The sequence below is a fragment of the Paramormyrops kingsleyae genome, chromosome 2 (genome assembly GCF_048594095.1).
Source record: "Paramormyrops kingsleyae isolate MSU_618 chromosome 2, PKINGS_0.4, whole genome shotgun sequence".
NCBI classification, from domain to species: domain Eukaryota; kingdom Metazoa; phylum Chordata; class Actinopteri; order Osteoglossiformes; family Mormyridae; genus Paramormyrops; species Paramormyrops kingsleyae.
Window position 1 is genome coordinate 35,461,844 of NC_132798.1, and position 16,997 is coordinate 35,478,840.

Consider the following 16,997-nt stretch of genomic DNA (forward strand, 5'->3'; position numbering starts at 1 on the left):
GATTCATTGTGGTAGTTCAGTGCATCAGGACTCTCCTTTATATTAATGTCACTCTCAAAAGCCTGTGAATCTATCAGCATTCAGTGCTGCTTATACCACTCAATGCTATAGATTGCATGTTTGGTTCTGACTCCAGTTCTTTGTTGAAAGGCTAGTGTTTGTTTATCAGTGACCTGAAACCCATTGTTCTGGCAGTGCAGTATATGATTGGACACAATGGTGTGACTTACAGTCTCGCAGTGCTTCAGCCTCACTGATAGAACAGTACTTGGGTCCACATCAGAGATGCAAAGAATCCATGTGTCTTAGATCTTGTGAGTAATGTCACTTGGAGCTGGTTAGCAAGTGAAAGAAGTAGCCAGTATCTCTCTCTATCTTCAGTGAGCACAGCTGTTACTCTTTATTTTTTTATTATTTCTGCAGGTTGAGAGACCCTGTAACTTACATTTTTGCTTTGCGTATGGTGTGAATTTAATGAGGGGTATGTAGTGGCCTCACACCCCCATGGTTATGGGTTTGATTCCTACCCAACCTCTCTAGGCTCCAGTCTCACTGCAGTCCTGTATAGGATAAGCACTTAGAATGATGCATAGATGCCAGTTTCCTTGTTCTTAGTTTAGTTTTTAAAAGTGAGGAAAGGTAGGTTATTGGTGACAGTGCCCCCTACAGTGTGGAGCCGAATTAGCACATTGGATGAGCTCCTGTGCTGTTGTAATCATATGGTAAATTTTAAATAAAGGGGCGGCACGGTGGTACAGTGGTTAGCACTGTCACCTCACAGCAAGAAGGTCCTGGGTTTGATCCCTGGGTTGCCCAGGGTGCCTTTTTGTGTGGAGTTTGCATGTTCTGCCTGTGCATGCATGGGTTTCCTCCCACAGTACAAAGACATGCAGATTAGGTCAACTGGCTACTCTAAATTGCGCATAGGTGTGAATGCGAGTGTGTGTGGCTGTTGGCCCTGTGGTGGACTGGCGGCCTGCCCAGGGTGAACCCCGCCTCTCACCCAAAGATGCTGGGATTGGCTCCAGCTTCCCCGTGACCCAGATGCATAAAGCGGTATAGATAATGGATGGATGGATTTTTTTTGAGTTCTTAGTTTGTGGAAGATGAGCAGCCAGTCATCTCTCAGTCCTTTTCACAAATGTCTGAGCTGCTGTCTGAGCCCGCAAATCCGAAGCGGTATATATATGAATGAAATAAAACGCAAATCACAACTTCTGATTCCTCTGACATTTTCATCCTATAGAAAGGGAACGACTATACACTCGCTGAAGGAAGAAACATTTTGATTCAAAATATTTGACTTTCTTGTTATTTGTTGATGTACCTCTATTTTAGTTGGAACTGGTGGGAATGAATAAAAACAGCTTTTCACTCTCCTGACCCTAGATTTCTGTATTTACTGGTCACATGTCAGTTCTGGCAAAGGTTCCTGAAGCTGTAACCAAGACCTGCAGGGCAGAAATGGTTGTGTGTCCATGTGCTGTCGTGGAGTGTATCCAAGCGCGGCTGGTGCAGGCCAGCGACAGGTGTCCGCTTCCTCGCGCCTGTCGCAGAAGCACTTTCTCCAGCCGTATTTTTTTTTTCTTATCAGCTGGCCTTTCAGGAACTTGGTTCATTCGCTGTATACGAGACACCATTATGGTTTGAGGCGATTCTCTCTGTTGCGTCGTCTGTTAAATTTGTGCCTGGCAACTACGTGTAAATCCCTTGCGGTTTGTATCTTTCCATTATGTTGAATAATTTTAAGTAAATCTGAGCCTTGGTACAATTTCCAGTGGAATTTCTGGAATATTAAGAATGAAATTGAGTAATAAAGCATTTAAATTTGAACTCTTCCGGCTAGCAGCTGGTCGGCACCCCCACATTTAGTGGCAGGGTCCTCCTTCCCCCCCACCCCATCACAAAGGAGCTTCAACAGCAGCTGAATAGATCTCAGAGAGCTGAAGCAGGATTGACGTGTGAAGATGTCCAGAAGACATCAGACCTTTTCAAAACAGGGTATATGATGCTAGAATGCATGCTTAGGAAGTCATGGCGTGTGGGATTATCAAGCCGTAATCACTGTGTCTCATTTAGCCAAAAACCTGCAAAGTAATCCATAAAGAAAATCACGAGAAATGGGTGATACAGGTTAGCGAATGACAGAATGTGATAATCTCCCCCAGTGTTGGCTACAAAGCGTAGTTTCTTTAACTAGTTTCCACCCTGTTTAAAAGGCACTTTAAAAGTATTGTGGTAGGAAATCATACAGCAAAAAATACTTTTTACATGAAGACGGCCATAATCCTATGCAACATGTGCAGTTTCTGGAGAGAGCAAACAGAAACTATGGGATAGGTCTGAACGTTTGTCTGGCCCTCAGTGAAGCTGTCCCATGTTCAGAAGACGGTCCAGGAAAAATGCTCATCTTTCTGTTTTGCTTCCAGACTTGCGGGAAACACTTTCTCAGAAAAGCCACACGATAAGGCCTATTATGGCTTTCATGTGGGGTGGCAGCGAGATGCGTGATCAGGGATATTTTTGTCTGTTTTCTGCTCTCTGAACCTTTTTTTAGCGTGAAGGTTTACAAGGCTGGTCACTTAGTATTAAGGGTTCATTTTCGCGGTGAGAATTGAATTGGTTAAGGAATAATTCCAGCAGAGTGTGTGTAAATCTGTTGAGGCGACTCGATAAATTCAGCATTGATGTCTTGGTTCTACAGCGTTAGCATGTCAGTTGCCAAACATGACTTGGGGTGATGTGCTTGTGGGCCAGCTGTAGGACACAATAACCCGTCTGCACCAGCCTGCTTACACAGTCCCAGGTTCTGATCCAGACAGTCGGATCCCGTGTCTCCTGGCCCCGGGAGTTCCGCCCTCGGTCTGTGCCGTATGAAGACTGGGTTTAATGGGAACAAGCTGTGCCCTGCCCCAACCCGACCAGCAACGGAGGGGAGGGCCACTGGGCAGGAGGAGGCGGGGGTGGGTACAGACGCTGTCAGCTGCAAACGGAGGATCTGTTCCATCTGGCAAGAAGAGCTCCAGCCGAACACTAGCTGTAACGCTCCTCAGCAGCGGGGAAACAGCTGCCTGGCTGCCTTTCGGTTCCCACCTTTCCCAGCTAGAGCTCCCCGCTGACTGTCGGTGTGATCCTCCCCAACGACGCTGGTTCCCTCAGCCAGCATCTGTAAGTACCAATCACTCTACCGAAGCATTTCTCTCTGCGCTCCTTAAGACAACTAACGAAACGGTCTGAATAGAGTTCGTTCAGTTGTGGTATACATTCATTTAGATCCATTTGTTATCCTTATGAAGCCAAGTCAGCCTTATGAAGCCTGGTGCTTATTGCTGGAGTGCGAAAGCGAAGACCATGTCCAGACCATGTAAGCAGTTCTCGCAGGGCAATCATCATGGTTAGCTCACATAGTTTCTCCAATGTTTTCATAAACTGGGAAGAAGAATCGCAAAGGAAGCTGGTGACTCAGAGGGACTGTAGCATTTATAACCAGTTTAATGTGAGAGATTATGAGACTAGCAAGTAATGGGACAGTAAAACATTTCAACGATAAAAAAAATGACCATGGATACATTTCATATTTAATTCATAGTCTTGCAAACCAATCCTTTACAGAGCGTAGCATTTTACATGAAGGAACCATATTTACTTCTGATGTTTACATCTGATATGCACTCCACATAAATGACAAAAATGAGGTATTTGATAGTGCTTCAAAGGATTAACCTCCAGCCCAGATGTACTTTGGGACATAACCAAGCTTAAACTTTCTGTTGTTATTCTTGTTTGCTGCTTGCGTGAGGATTATGGAGCTTCTACCTGATGGTTGGCAAATTGTGATTGGTCCAGTTCACAGACGTGTGTCAAACAGTATAGAGGCAGAGGTTTCTGGACCAGTTTTTCCCTGGTAGGACGTGGGTGTGTGGTGGAAGGAACAGGGATGAAGAACCACAGAGTTTTTTCCCACTGTATAATTTGGGCTTGCTAATATCGTGGTGACTGTGTAGACTTAAAACTGCACTGTTTATGTGCAAGACAGACTTGCAGACGACTGTAGTTTAAACGTAAAGTACCGTGACTATGCAGACTACCCAAAGAACACTACAGATTACTTCGATCTCTGTGGTTCAGTTTCAGGATTATCCGTCAAAAAAAAAGCTCATGGTTCATTGTCAGTTTTATTGGTTAATATATAGTTAACTGCTCTATGTAACAATTTAAAAATGTAACTTTTTTTTCTTCTACAAAATGATAATGTTGAGTACAAAAGATTTATAGATGTGATACAAAATGTTCTATATGGCCAAGAGGGCACAGTAAGTGGGCAAGAATGTCCCTGAAGTATTTTACAGTGGGGAGATGAATGGACTGGAAAACAGATCCAAGCTTTAGCAGCTCAGAAAACATAGTGGTGTATGAGCCAGGAGCCTGATGTTCTTACAGAGTGCCCCAATCGGCATGTGCAGGGGAAATCTAGACAGATGGCCAACTCTGGTTCCGGGAGGGGGGGTGGGGTTCGCAGTCCAGTCAGTTTTACAGAATTAATTTTAATTAGCATCAACTGACACCTGAATCTCTGGGTGATGTGATTTTACTTAAAAGTAAAAAGTAGAAGTTGGAGGATAACTTAAAGACCAAGGCTGAGTAACGGCACATTAAAATGAAGGAGAGAGACCGTAGCCTTTGAAACCCAAGGTGGGTTTGCTGTGCGCTGTCAATCACAGGCGGATCTCACCCAATCAGAACATTTTAAACTGAATTTGAGAAAACACTTCTTTACACTGCGTGTAGTTAGAGTATGGGATAGTCTTCCTACTAGTGTAGTGCAAGATAAAACCCTTCCTTTAAATCAGAGCTAGATAAGATTTTAACAACAAGCTATTAGTTAAGTTCTCCCCAAAGAAGCTTGATGGGCCGAACGGCCTCTTCTCGTTTCTTAATAATCAATCACCAATAAGAAGTGGGTCAAACCTGCCAAAGAATGATATTTTATTCCCTCCATAATTAGCTTTAAATAACAGCAAAAGGTTTTCCCAACACAATCGATTGTTTAATTTTGAAGTCCTTTGATACTTTGGTACAATATATGTCATTTATTTTTACAGCTAATACAGTTCATTTCCATATTCCTGAATAGAAACCTGCATTGACATTTAAACAGTAACTTGGGGTCTAATGGAAATGTGATGAAATGTTATATTTTATTAAATAAAAAATGGTTTATCTGAAGCAACAATTTAATAAATGTGGCTGGCAGAGCACCAAAGCCATTCTTAAGATTTTAATCTACAAACATCCAATCACATGTCCAGATCTGTAACCAATAAATTGCATCTGCATATATGGTCACAACGCTGATACTGAAGTGATTGTTTTATTTGAAAATGTTACATTACGGGCAGTAATTTAATCGATTTCCTTTACTTTCCCCTCCTGCTCATGTGGTCTTTATACTGAGTTTATCTCACTATCTTGCCGTGTCATCGGCACAATTCTATCTGAAACGAAACAAATCAATTCAGAAATTCATTTCAAGAAAAGGGGGGGTAGATCACACGACTCCTCCCTGAACAGTTTAAGGTCCAACTAACGGACCTTGATTTGCTCAAGTCAGGGTCACCAGTGACAAAGACCTGGAATCTCTCCAGGACCAAAGTGAACAAAGTGGTTTAGCACTGGCCGTGTGAGTAGATCAGTGTAAGGAGTACTGTGGATGGATGTATGTCACATGTAAAACTGTCAGCTGTGCGAGTCACAGACCAAAATAACTGAAAAAGAAGAGTATAGCATTTATGATTCACTCATCTAACTCTTTTATTTAAAGCAACCTATAGTATAGTGGTCCCTGAGATGTATAACAATAAGGTAGCTGGGTTTCTTTGGATCACAGTGTGTGTCAGGCAGCTATGATTATAATTTTTTTTTATTTAAAATACACACATTGCAATTCCATGTCTGGACAGCACTGAGCATGCTTCAGATGTCAGGAGGCAATGTACACCAGGGGGTGGTAGAGAGCCCTTCATTGGTGAGTCATTGGTTAACTGTGGACCATAAATATAGAGGAGAAGGCCACAAGGATCCCACACCCTGTTCCTCCCTCTGAAGCATATAGTTTTGTGCCGCCCTTTTTGTGTGGCAAGTGAACAGCCTTTTCGTTGCTAATTAGAAGCTTCAACAGCTTCCCCACCCAAAATTAGGAATTGTTATTAAACTATATTTAATGCAAACGTGGGAAAACACAGCAGATTTCTAGCTGAATTTGCTGTATTCACTTTAGATGAAAAATAGGACGATTGTAAAGCACTGCATTTCCTCCAACTGATATGTAATTAGACATACATCAGCATAGTCTTGATCCCACAAGAGTTTGTATGGCCGTCATGAATGGAGGGGGTTTCTTTGTTTTTTGTTGGATTAAAAGGTCAGAATAGATCAAAAACACAATAACGTACAAGAAAAATGCTTCAAACACCACAGTCGACCTACTGTGGTAGATGCATTTGGTTCATAGACACTGCAAAGCAATTGAAATAATGCAAATCGGCTCCAAACTCTGATGGTTTATGTTATTTTACCAAAGCCTTACCATGGTTTCTACAAACAGGCATTTCTGTGTTATGCCTAAAATAACATAAACCATCATTGTTTGGATCCAATCTTCATTATTTAAAAGAATATTAGGATTAGGATTAAGAATATTAAGTCCCTTCATGTTTTCTTTAGCTAAGGTATGAGTCACACAGCTCATAGCTGAGTTTACTGCAGATTTGCCACCGGATTTCGGTGTGGGAATAGTAGAAGCAGCACCTCTCACATGTTCAAAACCCTTAACAGAGTGGTATGTATTTGTTAAAGTAAAGGGGTCTCCTGGGATATCTTCATTATCATCATTGTGCATATGCCGATATTTTCAAACTAAATTTAGCCAAAACCGATATATGCACATTATTTTTTATTTCATTGAAGAGAACACTAAGTGTGTCTTGTACTAGAAATAACCTTTTACTCTTATTGTTATGGCCAACTGGGGATGGGCAATGTTGTATTGTTTGCGATATACCGGGAAAAAATTCCCCACGATCATAATTAGTCATCCTGTGATAATAAAGATAAACTCTAATTGATAACATATATGTGTGTTCGACGCACTCACAGTCCAGCCCGCTGTAACAACCATAGTGGAAGGTGAAAGAGAACCCGAGGAGGAGTTCATTGCTAAAAAAGGAGCTACCTCAATCATCTGGAACTGGTTTGGATACAGAAAACCTGACGTGGAACAAACAACTGTAATATGCAAAGTTTGCAAAAAAAAAACAGTGCTTACAAAGGATGGCAACACATCCAGTTTGTTCCACCAACTCAAACACAAACCAGAGTATGAGGAAAGCCAGAAGACGCGTGAGGAGGAGACAGCAAGGTCGAGTAATATTACAGTTAAGAAAATTCCTACTCGGCCGAGAATTGCCGACACATTTTCTCATTGCATTCCTTATGATAAGCAAAGTAAACGATGGAAGGAATTGACAGAGGCAGTGGCAATTTGCTTGGCTAAAGACATGTTGTCACTCCAAAAAACAGTAATGAATTGTAATATTTTTATCGTCATTTATATTGTTATCACAATAAATACGAGAAAATATTGTGATAAAATTTTAAGTTCGTATCACCCATCCCTAGCGCCAGCTCATAGTTATTATTTCCATTGTCCTCACAGGCCACTCTCTCATTTATTAAATCATATATTTATTTGTTTTCAAATGCAGCTGTTTGTTTCAAGACTTGTCACGAGTTGGGTTTGTCCTACTTGAAAAAGCAGCTTGAATCTAATTGTATGAGGTAACAGACATAACTTTGATGCAAGGTTATTTTCAAGGTTTTATTTATTTTGACCCAAAAAATAAAACAAAACTGGCATTATGCAGCATAATAAGCTAACTTTCCTAACTTCTTTTACCCAGGTTCTCTGAATGACCATGAAGCTCTCTCTGTTCCTTTCTTTGGCCTGTGTGTCCACGATTCTCCTGTGGAACTGCAGCTGTGATGCCACACCCTTCCCATTCAACATGTCTGCAGAAGGCAGTGGGGAGAGTGACCCAGAGGTCATAGAACCTGCCTCTTTTACCACTCGCAGCCCAGACCATGTGTCTCCAACACCAAGGGTCACCACTGCCACTCGCATCAAGCACTTCATCCTCAATCAGGTGGTGGATTTCCTGCGTGAGAACCTGCTCCTCATCATCGTCATCTCTTCACTGGTCATCATCCTCATCTTCATTGTCTGCTGTGCCTCTGTCATGAGCCACAAACGCAAGCTCAATGCCTACTACCCTTCATCCTTTCCCACAAAGAAGTACGTTGATCACAAGGATAAGTCTGGGGGTGCCAGGACGTTCAATGAAGTTCCAGGCAAACTACCTAGCACCCAGCAGGCCCGACCACTGGAACCTGTCAAACAACCACAAACTGACAACAGAATGATCACCAAGAACCTGAGGACTCCCTCAAATGCCTTGGTGGGAGAGAAGGAGGGCAAGGAGTCCAAACTGAAACCCCATGAAATTCAAACCAACAAGGAAGACAGGAGGCCAGAGGAGACCACCCAGGTCGCCAAGCAGGAGGAACCTAAACAAACCCCAAGCACCAGCCAACCCCCCCTGGTTTGTCTGTGTCACTTGAGAAATGGCAACCAGCCAAATGCTTCCCAGAATTCATCTGGCCCAGAAGATCGAGTGGCCAAGAGAGATGGGAATGTAGCAAAGGTTCAGGGAGTTGTTGTGGAAGTGGTGTAAAGAATGAGGAGGAGAGATGACTTAACACTGTGTATGGCTGGTCTGATGCCTTCAACACAGCATGTCTGTCACACTATCCTGAAGTATTTTTTTGCTATTTTGTTTGAGATGGTGGAAAATTAAAACCAAAAGAATCAAAGGCAGATCTGTATTATTTTTCCAACTGATTATTTAAAATTATTTTTCTGTCATCATTAATGCACAGAAACCAAATATGGATGACTTCTGTGACTTCTGGTGCATTGCATGAAACTTGTTTTAGGCCAAAAGTATGAGCCAAAAACCATGAAAAGTAGTTCCTTGATTTTTTTTTTGATTTTTTATTTTTTATGAGACGCATGTCTGATTTTCCACTCATTCAAAGCAGGATTCTGGCAGTGCCAGACACAACCTACTCAGCATAAACAACACTGCTCTTTTATCATAGTTCTGTATTCATTGTTGCATATTTTTGGAAGAGACAATCTATGAAAATACCTCTTGTGGTGCACCATTTCCAAGGCACTGAGGTTGTAAGCCATTTCTATCTGCAGTGATATACCTGCGCATTGTCCCCCTCAGTGCCTATATTTTGATCAGCAAGGGAAGAATATAACCATATGTGTAAAAACTGATATCACAGATTTTTTTTTTCTTTTTTAAGTAGCATGCAGCTGTTACGTTAATTATCTTTAAATGTTTCTAGTTTTGAGTGACCTGTGCTTACCTCTTCTGATTCACTGCATCTTTAAGACAGCTTCACGTTACTTTATTTAATTTTGGCCTTTTTTCAGGTCAACTTTTCATGGTAGACACAAGAAATCAGTCATTGTTACATTTACATTTATTCATTTATCTGATGCTTTTATCCAAAGAAATTTCCAATTGTGTGCTCTCTGAGATTGGTTTGCTTTAAAGCATTACCACTAATCTTCTTGGAGCACTATGGTTACATTCTTTGTCTTGTCCCCCTGAAGGAAAATTATTTTTAAACTTAATATCCTTCTCATATAATGTTGTCAGCTATGACGCCCACATTGACTCCTTTGTCTCCAGCATAATGGTAAAAGAAAGTAAATATAGTTGTATTTTTCTTGTTCATATGCAACCTATCTTGCAAACAAATTGGTAGACATTACGTCCCTTTATTGTACCACTTAAAGGACATTACATAGTTTCCTGGCAAAATATGTCTGGTACTAGACTATTAAATTGCATTCTGTGTTTTTATATTTAAGTGCTCTTTGAAGTCAGGATACTTGTCTAATGATAATATGACGTTATATTTTCTGTTACTCTTTTTGTGTGAGTCTGTTTAGTGGCATATAATATTCATTTAACTTTATACAAAAGGGGAAATCGTGTATGTGTCTGTTAATGTTTCACTTAGGTTATTTTTCCGAATGATGAATTTTGATGTGAAATTAAAAAATTGAAAATTAAAAATAACTGTGGACGGAAAAACATAGGAAGACTGTGCAAAAAAAATGGCAGTAATGATGCGTTTATTCCTACTTTATCATAAGCATGGTTTTCCGAGTTCCTAAATGCTTATGTCAGCTAATATAACCGCCACAAATAAACATAGTAATAAAATAATCCAGTTTCTTGTGTTAGTTTATGTTAACGTAATGCTGGGGTCATCAGTTTTGTTAGTGGTTACAAACAATGTCTAGACTGTTATGTTATTAATGCATTCTATGACAATTACATTTATTCTTTTTGTGGTTCTGTTTTCCAGTTTCCTATGTTGTTGAAACGCAGACAGCAGATAAAACACATCCATTCTTTTTTATAACATACATTCTTTATAGGCCTAGTACTAATATGATTTAAACCAGTTCTGCAAGCTGGTCAACGGAAACATTTCATAAGGTATGTTTTTATTAAAACACTTGGCACATTTGACCCAAACTAATAAAAATACAGGTTAGAAATTATATTGGATATGAACTTCAACGTACACTGTCTGAATAGTTTTGCTACCATTAACAGCAGACTGAAATAGTTTTATGACTTATATTGAAGAGAGCAGTTTGCATGATGAGAACATCTCTGTAGATATGTTTTATATAAATATTTAACGGCGGCATTCCTACGGGGAATTACGTGTGCTAACTCTCCGCTACGGACCGAATTTGGTCTCCTTCAGATGCCGGGTCAGATTGATCCACATTGAGAGGACTTGTTTGCAAGGACGCTTGTGATTTTGGTTTCAATGCCAAAACTTCTCAAATATTTATTAAAAGACTTTTCAGTTCCACTTGCATTCCGCGCAGGGTGTACCCAAGAATGGGATAGGATCCAGCCCCCCCATGACCCTGACCAGTAGATGTGGTTGGAAGATGGGTGGATTCCTTTTCATGCCACATGTAGGCCTAACATGGTCCTAATATGGAGTGAACATGGAAAATGAGAAAATGGTGCATCCTTTCCTTTGGAGCTCCTGCACTACTTTTACCACAACACACAGAAATAACATTTACAAATTTGAAACAAAAACATAGTATGCACCAAATTAGAAACCTGACATAGGCCTAACATTCAAAAATGCTGGCATAAGCATCCATAATCTCACCGAAATTTCAGCACCAGCTCAGTAAAAATAAATGTATGGGCACTTAGCAGACTGTGAATTTCAGCACTAAAAGGAATAAATAGATGACTTACCTAGCAGCATGCTTGTGTCCAGTTTAGTGACTGGCAGATGCACCAAATATTGTCCCTTTGTTTATTTTGTCAAAAAATGAGATGGTTATAGTTCTGTCTATCTGTGACACTATAGTATGTCTTTGCACAAACAAATAGTGTATTTATGTTTTGGGGTCTAGTTGAGCTAATGAACTTAAACCCCATATGGCTTTAATCAGCACTGACTGCAAGTCACCTTCGCCTTTATCGGGTTGTGTGGCGCTTTGTCATGTGCTCCTCGCTGTCCCTGCAACCTTGCACTGTTATTTGACTATTTTGTGGCCAATGTAAAAAAACAGTAATGCCGGACTTTGCTTAAACAAGACTGTCTATAAATGTCTTGCAGGAAAATAAGGGCACTTTGTGCCCAAAGATCCTGCAATGAGAAGCGCTTTTTCTCTCCTTGTTGGGCTTACAATTTTTGGTCAGTATTTCAGTAGCTAGTTAAATGACACGGTACTCACTGAAATTTGAGTTTGTGTCTTTTTTGGTGCACCCTGCTGTTATAATGGGCAAAGTAAACAAACTAGTTTTGTCTGCTTCTGACTAAAAACTAGGGATGCACAATGATATCGGCACAACATCGGTATCAGCCGAAAAAACCTTTAAAAACTTTTTTTATGTATAAATTTGTAAAATGATACATTTAGGGATGAAATGTTGTTGGTCTTGTTTTATGTCTCTGTCTACAACAAGTTGGCCATAACAATAAGAGTAAAAGGTTATTTCTAGTACAAGACACACTTAGTGTTCTCTTCAATGAAATAAAAAATAATGTGCATATATCGGTTTTGGCTAAATTGAGTTTGAAAATATCGGCATATCTAGTATAGGCAAAAATTCTATATTGTGCATCCATAGTAAAAACTGAATTTTTAATTCTCTGGATAAATTTTGCTAGTAGCTTAAATATATGATGAAACAATTGCCAACAGATCTGGCATTGGCTTTCTCCAAGCAGTAAAACAAAAAAAAAACATGGTTTTAGTATATAGGCCTAGCTTTTTCAGTGCTTCACATTTTATTTGTCCATGTCTTCATACAAGTTGTGGATCGCCTCGCAATTGCTAGCATTGTAATCGATGGAAAGTGTGCCACCTTTTGGCAATGTTGGGAATGACATGGTACTATCTGCACCTGTCACACCAGTGCTCCTAGACAATAGCACTGGATACTTATCATGCCTGTGGTTGCCCGTTTTGTCTTATAAGGGGAATATTTGGTTATTTTTTTAATCTTTGGATTATATTTAGTTCGACAACTAAAGTCATTTTTTTGCCAGTTAAGTTTCACTGGTGACAGTTGGGCACACTGAGAAGCTAGTTTTTAATTGATGGCGCAGTTTGAGTCTCATTCATGTGCTGCTTTGGAAAAGCTATCAACTACGAACATAAGGTAAGCGCTAAAGTTAATGTTCTACAATGAAAATCCTACAAAAAATCAAAGGTTGTCAATGTGAAATGTTTGACTTTATTAAAATTTCTTAAATAGCAAAGTCTGGAATGTGTTTGAAAGATATGCTGTGTTTATGCATGCAACATAGAAATAGTAAAAAAAAAAAAAAAGCCACATAACAAATAGTTTGTATATCTTGCTGTAGTTGTTGAAATTTACTGTATTTCACGCTTGCTTTTTGTGAGAAATGGACCATGCATGTAGTTTGCAGGAAAATGGATGTTTGTCTGATCGCGGCAGAGAGCCAGGTCAGTGATCCGGTTTGAAATGCAGACGTCAAAGATGGAAAGTGAAAAGTCTGCGGCTCAAAGGAGCAGCCAGCAGCTGAAAGGCGAGTCCTGGAAGGCGGCTTGCCTCAGGATCAGCTTTCCTCTCCTTTTGTTGAGGAGGTGCTAAATAATTTGGGAATACACATCCTACACAGTTTGACGGCAATCTGCTCGCTTTCGGACAGTCCATATCCTAATAGTTGATCAATTCATCTATATTTTCTGATTGACACTAAAGCAGATACCTTTATTTGCCACATTGCTAAAAAGTTTAATCGTCCTATGGCTATGTTGTATTTGTCGATCAGCTTGAAGCAATTACAATTACAATTCTAAATGTTTTTTAACCATCAGCAAACATCTTACCAGAGATCTAATCAGGAAGAAGACATGGCATCAATTGGTGAAGAAGACACACAACAAGTGGAATACTTTTAGGTTCCATTAAACTTTGATGCCTGCTTTAGATTTGCTGAGACCATTTCATTTCTATGTTGCAGAGCATCTCCTCAGGTGCAATAGGTGTGCAATTTTTACACCCTGGGGTCAAAAAAAATTCTAACCACAGCTGGAGAAGATGGTAAGTGCCACTGTATTATGTCATTTTACTACTCAAAACCTAGATGCTTTTGAAAAGGAGAAATATAATTTCAAGGTGTATTTTCTCAAAGGTACATTTTACAAAAAGTTGCATATTTTAGGTTTCAGGATTTTCAGGGTGTTTAAGGACAAGATCACATGTTCTAAAGAAAATTGAACATAAAATGGAGTTGGTTCCTTTCTGCAATCATCTACAAGCCTCAGCGGACGTCAGCTTACTGGAGACTGGGAATGGGTACCTCTGAGTCCTCAATGGCCTGGCTCTGTCCCATGACAGTAAGCCATGCCCAGGTGCCTATATGGTCTGCTTTTGGTCCTTGTGATGACTCCTCTAGTTTCCCGGGTGGCTTCCATCTGCCCTCCAGGATGTTGCTGCCCACACCCAAGGTCTCTGGTTCTCTGTGAATCCCTGGGCCTTCAGAACCTGCCACGTGCCATTCCCCTCAGCACATCTGTCCTCTCCATGGCCAATAACCGGCTGTGCAATGTGGACCACCTGCTCCGAGCTTTCTCCGACCTCCGGGAGCTGAGCCTCGGCCACAACCGGCTGCCCCGCTTCCCCCGGGGCCTGCCCCCCAGCCTTCAGTCTCTGCAGCTGAGGGAGAACCACATCACATACCTGACAGCAGGTGGACTGCGACAGTTGGGAAACCTAACCAGGCTAGACCTGGAGGACAACCGCATCCGTTTCATACAGCCTGGTGCACTTCTGCGACTGACAAAGCTGCGGGTTCTGAGCCTGAAGGGGAACCGCCTGTTGGACCTTCCACGCTCCCTCCCCTCCTCTCTGGCCCACCTTGACCTGTCTGCCAACTGTGTCTCATCTCTGGATCTCACATCCCTGGCCCCCCTTGTGAACCTGCAGGTGCTGAAGGTCAATAGCAACTGCCTGAAGTCAGTGCCTGTGGGCGCCTTTGACGGGCTGCCCCGCCTCCAGACCATTGCCCTGGCTGACAACCTCTGGGTATGCGAATGCAACATCTTCTATCTGTACAGGTGGCTCCTGGATGGCAGGTTGAGGATGGCCACAGACCTGGTTTGTGCCGCCCCTGTCCACTTGGCCCGACGTTTGCTCCTCACTCTGTCCATCACAACCATCTGCCCCTGGGTACTGAAGCCAAATGACACCAGGGTTCCCCCAGATACTAGAGTGCCCTATAAACCACTGGACAGTCAGGCAGCTCTACCTGGGACTGACAGCATGTCCGTATCCACAACAACCAGGCCATTCTTGGCATCCTTTAGACAACCAGCCAAAGCGTCACAGACACCAGCCATGACTGATGACCACACCTGGCACATTCGTCAAGGCCTCTTGGCTGCCCACCTCCCGGTCGAAAGCTATGTGTTGGAAGAGCTGAGCTACAAGGACTGCTTGTCATTGAACTCAACTCCACAACCTGTCCTCCAAGTGGACAGCTCTGTGGCCCACAAGGACACCACATGCACAGAGAACACTGTGGGTCACTATACAGACGCTGACAGCACCACCACAGGGCCTGCCAGTCCTGCCCTCCCTACGGACAAGGCCGGCCCACAGCCCATTACCCCCATCTGGCCTGTGAGACTGCAGGAGTCCAATGCAATTTTGGCTATGCTGGTCACTTTGTGTGTGCTGGTCATCCTGGTTCTGCTCCTACTTTTACTTCTCCTGCGGAAGGTCTTGCGGAGGAACCAGAGAGTGGCCCCCATTCAGAACTCTTGACTCTGAAAAGACTCCAAAGTCACCTGGCTAACAAAAATAACAGAATTGCAAAATAACAGAGAACAATTGCTGTTTATCATAAACATTTAACAATTTGATGTGACTTTTTGAAGCACCTCAATGAATTAGAATGCATGTCACAAAGAGAAATGAGGAGTTCTGAAATGGTAGTAAAACACCACAGACAAGTCATGCAGCATTTCTGTTTCAATTGTTCTTAATTGCAACTGTACAGTATGTAGTTTCTATTAAATATTTTGAAAACAAGACTTTCATGTCTTTATGAAAGCAGACAGCCTGCTCCAAAACTGAAGTGCCAAAAGAACACAATATTACTTTATTGCCATTGCTATTTCTTCTGCAGCACGCATGACAAAATCATGACAATAGAATAATACTCTAACTCCTGTCTGATATTCATGCTGGCTTTGTCCAACCATGGCTTACTTTAGTGGAATTGTATATTTCCATGTTCTTCAATATCCTTCTAAATCACTTTTATTTCCCAGAACTGGACAGATATTACTACTAGTAACATGAACAATAATAACCTTGATATTGAATAAAACATACTGTCAGAGGTACCTAAATTATGAATACTACTCTTCAGCAATCCTTTGATTCTTTCTATCCAGATACTCTGCAAGTGCAGACACCAATGTCTGATAAGGCCAAAGAGTAATGTGAATGAAGATGGGTGACAAGGGGCCTAATTGACACATTTTTATCCAAAGATTATACATTTTTGAGAAACTAGGGTCAGACAGCCCCTACAGTAACTGGGGGTTAAGAGCCTTGCTTAAAGGTCCAACAGTGAAATTACTATGATTATGGTGGGATTTGAACCAGCAACCTTATGATCACAAGCACAGCACCCTAATCCATTGAGCCACACAATCGATTTTGATATCCCTGTCAATCTATGGAAAGACTTGGAAATTGCTGTCCATGCTGTAAACAGACCTTGCGCAAATCTATCAGGTACTTGATCAGAAAGGTTTCATTTTATTAGTCTGTTGAATTATTTCTAGTTATTATGTAAGACAATGCTGCAAGGAACCCAATCTGAACTATACATCCATCTTCCATAATTTTTCATGCAGTATAGGGTCATGGCACACCTGGACCAGGAGCAACACAACCATCTAAGTGTGAGGCCACAGTGAAACTCACTGAGTCACTGTTCCTCCAGGTGAACTGATTTCAGAAAAAAAATCTTACCCTTAATTTTTTGGTTCATATAAACTTCATTCAGTATTTAAATAAATTCTTCAATTTGTACTTTCATAGGAAAGAGCAGAATGTTGTTGTAATCCACCCTGTCCTCTGCTGTGGGTCTGTCCATTCATCTATCCATACATCTTCCTGTAGAAGTAAAAAGGGACACAAGTAGCCTCCAACACGATCTTAGATGATGGGTTATGACTAGAGTAAACTCAAGTGGCAAATTTAACAGGTCATGTTTCACAATTAACTAATGCAAGGAGATTCACTTAAGGGATTAGATGT

General features: G+C 41.3%; 1 protein-coding gene across 1 annotated transcript; it reads left to right on the top strand.

The window, feature by feature from the left end:
* Positions 1-2,391: 2,391 nt before the first annotated feature.
* Positions 2,392-10,367, top strand: tmem119a (transmembrane protein 119a). The gene is made up of 2 exons (XM_023833328.2): positions 2,392-3,168; positions 7,959-10,367. Exon 2 carries the CDS (start codon positions 7,968-7,970, stop codon positions 8,787-8,789), a length of 822 nt encoding a protein of 273 aa, XP_023689096.2. The 5' UTR covers positions 2,392-3,168; positions 7,959-7,967; the 3' UTR covers positions 8,790-10,367.
* Positions 10,368-16,997: the final 6,630 nt, after the last annotated feature.